Consider the following 7,184-nt stretch of genomic DNA (forward strand, 5'->3'; position numbering starts at 1 on the left):
CACTTCAGACTATTCTAGATTTAAATGCGCACTACTTTTTCTTTACATTAAAATAATATTTTGAACGTTTTTGTCTTTTAATAATGTACAAAATAATATATTAAATATCATTATTTTTTATTTGTAGTTTAAAGCTCGGTTTTGCATTAAATTACATGTGAAGTCTTTAACAATGGCTTTATAATATTAGAAACAAAATATATTTCGGAACTTCTCTTTATGAAATGTAGGAATGTGGTGCTTAAAAAATTATTTGTTAGATGGCGCTGAGAGATATATGAAAAAGCTTTTCGCATCAACTGAGCTTCTTGAAAATAGGAAGGCTAAGTATTTGTTTGTTTGTTATGAAATAAACAAACCTATGCTGTGTCAACCACGAGTGTCAAAACCCGTTTTTTTTTGGCGGTGTGAGATGGCTAAGTGATGATTTAATTAAAATAAGCATTAGAATAAAAATAAGTAATATCACGTGGAAAAATAACTTGAGAATAAATTAAAATTCTTTATTTTTTTTCCTCTAATACAATAAGCTTTTATTTTTCGTACACACGCAAAACCTGTTGACGAATTTCACGTACAGGAAAACAGCTTCAATATTTAGGAGAAGCTAATAGTATCGTATTATAATTAGTGTCAATTAAGGTTTTGAAATCTAACAAAATATATCTAATACTGTTGTACAAATGAGCAAAGCGGCGGATATATATATATGTGTGTGTGTGTCTTAAATGAATTATAGGTAAAGACATCACGTGGAACATGTCTGAGGTGGAAATGTAGTGCAGTGCTTAAACATGTAGATTAGTTACGAATTACTCGTGTCATTCAGTTTACATTTAGTGTGGAAATACGTAAACAAACCTATCAAACACGTTTGAGTATGTATTTTAATGTTTTCTTCTTTTTCTTACTGTCTCTCAGTTCCATTGGCCCATCCTAAAAAACATTAAATGAATTTATTAATATTTTTGATTTAGATGTATTTGCGAAAACATGTAAATTCACAATAACGTTTTGCTACAATTATTATAAACAAACAATTGAGCAAAAATAACTAAAGAACTTTTAAGTTTACTCAGACATATGTGTGCAAAAAACATGGTATATTTGATATAATGAAAGCGAATTGTTTTTCAACGAAAATCTGGGTCTGGTTTTCAATAAATACATTTCCTTTTTGATGAAATAAATAAGAAATATATTTCCTTTTTGATGAAATATAGAAGAAATACATTTCCTTTTTGATGAAATAAATAAGAAATACATTTCCTTTTTGATGAAATAAATAAGAAATACATTTCCTTTTTGATGAAATATAAGAAATACATTTCCTTTTTGATGATATAAATAAGAAATACATTTCCTTTTTGATGACATAAATAAGAAATGCATTTCTTTTTTGACGATATAAATAAGAAATACATTTCTTTTTTGACGAAATAAATAAGAAATACATTTCCTTTTTGACGAAATAAATAAGAGAAAAAAGTTCTAGAACCATTTTCCTGGTGAGCAACATAATAATTTTATAAACAGTTGAACTTCTTTCTACCTTATTTCAGAAGCTCTGCTGTGAAAAAGATTGTACATTATAACGAATAATGTACGGTTTATGCATCAAAACATTAAAGCATACATGATTGTCCACATTATTAACGGTTGTTTAAATGGCAGAATTTTAAGTAATTATCAAATACTAGCTTCATTATGACCTTAATTATCGTGCATATAATTTTCTTGCACAGACTTTATTGGCAAAAATAATTTAGATTTTCTTACATGCTTTATGAGAAGAAACACCGGTAGATGTCACTAACTCTCCACAGAAATCTCTAATGGCTTATCCTAAGTTAAATTCTACCAACACTTTGAAACTCACCTACTGATGGGCAACAGCTCTTTTTATGGTTTGGCCATTGGTTACGGTTGCTGCTTTACCTAATCCTGATTTTCCTAAAATAAACAAACGTAATAATTATTATAATAAAAACGAAGGTAACTTAATAAATGGTGGGTCTCAGTAGGGCCGTTTTTGGCGATAAAATCCATTGAACAATAAAATATTGAGAAAGTTGTTGTTTGAAGTTAAGCGCAAAGCTACACAATGGGCTATCTGTGCACTGCTCACGACGGGTATCGAAACCCAGTTTCTAGCGTTAGTCCTCAGACATACCGCTGTGCCACTTAGGGGATACTAAGAAAGAGAAGAGCATATGGTGCCCATGGTAGTCCCGGTACTGCCGTATCTACACCCGTGCCTTATGCTTGCTATACTTGTGCTTTCTGCACAAGTTACATGATTTACAACTGTGATTTTATTTACGTGTCCTTCCTCAGTTTCTCCTTTAATAACATCTTATAAAGTAAACAATGGTATTTTTCTAGTTGGCATATGCCAAGGTAACATGTGTGTTCCAGTAATTGAAATTTATAGTAAAGTCAAAAGGAGCCCTTATGGGAACCTATCCTTTCATCCCATCTCCCTCTCTCTCTCTCTCTCTCTATATATATATATACAGATACGTAAGTTATACATATATATTTAAAAATCACACAAACTTCATGTAACATGTACGGAAAAGAAAAGTCCATCCATTCAATAAGCTTAAATGTAGTTTAGTTAATTTTTGGTATAATAAGTTACCTGTAAATGAAGAAAGGTTTTTAGTTTTTTCAATTGAGTTTTGCAAATTCTCAGTATGTTTTGTCTCCATCTGTTGGTTATAATTAGAATTAGCATAAGGAGATTTCTTGTTCATCCGCATGAAATCTGGATATTCCCGCAAACTGTCGATCAGAGCAGTTGACATAATATCTAAACAAAACGAAAAAAAAAAACACACATGCCTATAAACAATATATATATATCCAAAGGTAACACTTTGAAATTGTGGAAGAGAATATACATTTTCCAATTCTGTGTTTATTAAGATGGTCAAACATCAGATTTTATCCATAAGTATTTAATCGAAGATAATGAAGGCTATTACTTTCAAAGTAACGTGTCTCACTCTAAAACGGTTTACTTCAATCTACACACTATTAGACAGAGCTGGCTAATCAAATAGGTTTAAAATCTAATTATATCTATAATTTTAATTAGAATATAAATCTTACAGAAAGTTCTCTGTAATTTAAAATGCCACACATAGATTCTTAAGTTTTAGGACTTCTGTTACTTAGCAACATCAAGAAATCCTATTTTTACGTACCAAGGATGGTCTGCTCCATCTCTCTGGATATCTTGTTGGTTGCTACCTGAGTCTCAAGAAAACTGCTGAACCTGGAGAGAGCATCTTCTGCTGACGGGTTACCTAGTGACAAGATAATTAAAAAAGACGGCCATTACAATGTTACCTACGGGAAATACTGAAGGTATAAATAACAAAATATTACATTAAATTATTCAACAAAATACATTTCTATTTAGAATTCTGTCGTGACATGACTAAGTTAGTGACTAGCTACCACTTGGTCAGATAAACATTGTGAGGTATTTGGTATTTTCAATCTGAATGGCACCTCACATAGTCGAAGAAGAAAGGTCAGAGACCCCAAGGCTCATGCATAACAATCCGTAATTTATAAATGCTGACAAGGGTCATGGCAACGAGTAAGCTGCACCCGCCGCTCACATGGCTGCTCTGAACCAAGGAGCAGGATTGATTGTCACCATTATAACGCCCCACAAATGAATGTCCTGTGAGCATTCAAAGGCTTAAACCTTGGACCTTCATATTCGCTAATCATTAGGCCAGGCCCGGCCCAAACAAACAGTAAATTAGAAAGAAGACTTTTCGTTCGAAGACCGATCGTATGGTTTCAGTTTTTGGCAGTATAGGTTTAAACTGTCGGCAAGCAGTTTTCACATACTTGATGTGAGAATACAGAGTCTTAATAAACAGCACAAATACTTAAAGAGGTATAAAACCCCACATGTGACAATCTTTGTTATCAAATTAATATCTATCTATATATATATATATTTGTGTGTGTGTGTGTGTGTGTGCACTAAAGTCATTTAAGGACTTATGATGTTTAGTTAGTATGAAACATTTATAATTTAGGTATAGAAGTTAGTAAAGTGACCTCACTAAATGCCCCCTAGTGGCACAGCGGCATGTCTGCAGACTTACACTGCTAGAAACCGAGTTTCGATACCCGTGGTGGGCACAGATAGCCCATTGTGTAGCTTTGTGCTTAACTTCAAACAAACAAAAGATTCTATGCAATAAAATGACAATGTATTACACCATTTATCTCTTCATTAAGATAATTAACCCTACATGGGAAACACAAAATCATACTGAGTAATTATTAATACACTTGTAAAAAAATGTCATTCTATGGAAATTATCAGTTCATTAAGAAAACAGGACAACTAAATATTGTTTAATAAATCTATAAGACAAATTTATTGCAATGATATATGATATTTATGCAGATATTTTGTTTGTGTTTGTACGCAAAACTGCACAATAGGCTATCTGTGCATGCGGGGTTTGAGCCTCGAATTTTTAACGTTATAAGGTTTCAAGCTTATCCCTGAGCCAGCGGTGGGAGGGAAGGGTCATTATTCAGACCTAAAAGTGCGATCACCGATCAGTTACGTCACTTGTTTGAAGTGGTGAAAAGTACCATTAAGCAGAAGAGCTTCAATAAAATGGCGCCACTCTCTGTGTTTTAGACGAACTACCAGCTCCACATTTATCCATCCCAAAGCAACATAGAAATTACCATGTAGGAATGAATAAGTATTTTCAAAATACCCTAATATTTTAACCAGAGTTTTCTATTAATTTAAATTAATGTAATGAACTTGTGGCAATTATCCGAAACGTTTTCGTGGTGAAAAATAACTTGGCAGATTTTGACATGCCAATGAAACATTTATGTGTGTATGTATGTATATATATATATAAGACTATTTTAATCTCATGTTATATAAAAAATAGTCGCCCCCCGGTGGATCAGTAGTATTAATATTAATAAGTAATTTCAAAGTACCCTTTGTACTTAACAACAGACAAACTAAGCTCTTATACAAGATTCTTGAAATTCTTCACATGCACTCACAGTTGCGCAATATTTTGAAGTGATAGACCAGAGGGAACGCAGCTTATCAACACCACCCACTACCAGCTCTAGGGCTGCTCTTTATCAACAAATATTGAGATTTACTGTCACATTATAAGGCTCCCATGGCTGAAAGGGCAAGCATGTCCGGGGAAGGGTTTCGATCCCGCGAATCGAGTACTCTAACCACTAGGCCATATCAAGCTATAAAGAAATAGAAAAGGAAAGGGGAATAGTACTAAAATAATTACTGAATGATCCTTATATACCTCTGAGAATACTTTGCTCGAACATGTCCTTAGCTAATTGGTAGATTATTTCTTTGAGAGTATACTCTTCATAGAGGGATCCAGCGGCGCGAAGCTTGTTAATAATCATTGCCATGTCTACTTCTGGCTGTTGTTCCACAGGTTCATTAATAGCAATCTTCTGTCTCTCTGAGGGGGACCTGAGAACCGAAGTTTGGTAAACACCGAGAGGTTCTGAGTTAGATTTAGTTCTCATGGCAGCTGTAGGGACAGTAATTTTCGATTCTTCTGTAGGTGTCGCTGTTGGGGACTTGTTGTGAACGAGGGTATTTGGAAGTTTATCTCCTTGCGTGGATAAACCTTGTTGTTTAGGTTTACTGTACTGTAAGATAAGTTCAAAAATAATGTTAATGTAAAAAATATCGTAATTTAACTAATTAATTATCAAATAAAATATCAGCTATGTAAGCGTTTTGAATTAGGATGTTTTCAATTTACTGAGTAGGGCAGAAACATTTTGAAATAAATACAAATTCTTCCCATAAAATTTAATAAGTAAAGATATTTTTATAGTGAATCCTTAAGAATGCAAATAAAAACAAAACAAAAAACATTTTCACCGTACATTTGCGATAAAGAAGTCAAAACAGAAGAACAGTCATGAGAAAAGATTACGTTTTGAATCATACATTAGAAAAAAAAATCTCATCCGAATGTGAGAACGGCTGCATGCAAATTGTGTTTTAAACTATAATCATATATCCTACTTCAAACAGTCAAATTGAAATAGTGTTAAATGTGTGTAGAGTTACAAATATATATATATATATCTTTATGTCTGTTCACGGAAGATGAATTTTATACCAGAAGATTCTTAATGAAAAATTAAATTAACACTTCTTTTATCAAATTGATCAAAATTTTATTTCCCAATAAATAAAGTTATGAGAACTATGTAAGGTGAACTTGTGTTTAAAGTAAGCGTGAATATATTGAGTTCTGTCAAGTTATTGCTGGATCAATACTCAACCTTAGTAGTAGCTAAGTGTTCTTGGTTCAACAGTATAGACGAAAATGTTCGTTATATGATGATTTTCAAAACTGCCAAAGTGGAACCACAAAATCGTAGGATGGTTACAGTAAAAAAGTGGAATCATGTAAGTCTAATTTTTCATCCGAAATAAAAATAAATAAACACGATTCGTACAGTTAGTAATAATCAGCCACGTTTCCTGCTTAATAGAAATTCTTTCAAGAGTGAGTGAGTAATAACATTAAAAATCAAAATATAGTTAATTACCATTAGAAAATATCCATTTTTGGTTTACTAAAAAACTGGATGTGCTTAAGATATATCAGTTATACAGAGGTTTGAGTATTAAAAAGATTCTGAAAAATCAAAATATAGTTAATTACCATTAGAAAATATCCATTTTTGGTTTACTAAAAAAACTGGATGTGCTTAAGATATATCAGTTATAGAGAGGTTTGAGTATGTTATATTAAAAAGATTCTGAAAAATCAAAATATAGTTAATTACCATTAGAAAATATCCATTTTTGGTTTACTAAAAAAACTGGATGTGCTTAAGATATATCAGTTATACAGAGGTTTGAGTACGTTATATTAAAAAGATTCTGAATATGCAAATCAGCAAGACATAATGTTAGAATAAAGTCAGAATAAATCATAATTACATTTTTACATCACTTGATGTTACTTAAATAGTGTGGTATGCTACCGAAAATTGATCGCTTTGCGAAAGGGTTTGTAGCAGTCCTTTCCGGCGCAAAGTATCCATTCAGTCAGATCATAACGGTACTTTCAGATCGAGGAATTACTATTTTCAAGATGGGGATA

General features: G+C 32.2%; 1 protein-coding gene across 1 annotated transcript in view; it reads right to left on the reverse strand.

Moving 5' to 3' along the window:
• Positions 1–486: 486 nt before the first annotated feature.
• The window catches only part of LOC106468914, a 23,765-nt gene continuing 17,067 nt past the window's right edge, over positions 487–7,184 (reverse strand). Inside the window, exons 7-11 of the mRNA XM_013929366.2 lie at positions 5,346–5,706; positions 3,213–3,314; positions 2,645–2,815; positions 1,880–1,953; positions 487–936 (exon numbers count right to left, since the gene is read on the reverse strand). Coding sequence (XP_013784820.1) covers positions 1,880–1,953; positions 2,645–2,815; positions 3,213–3,314; positions 5,346–5,706 — 708 coding nt within the window. The 3' untranslated portion in view covers positions 487–936. The remainder of the gene's footprint in view (positions 937–1,879; positions 1,954–2,644; positions 2,816–3,212; positions 3,315–5,345; positions 5,707–7,184) is intronic.

The sequence above is a fragment of the Limulus polyphemus genome, unplaced genomic scaffold (genome assembly GCF_000517525.1).
Source record: "Limulus polyphemus unplaced genomic scaffold, Limulus_polyphemus-2.1.2 Scaffold3218, whole genome shotgun sequence".
Taxonomy (NCBI): domain Eukaryota; kingdom Metazoa; phylum Arthropoda; class Merostomata; order Xiphosura; family Limulidae; genus Limulus; species Limulus polyphemus.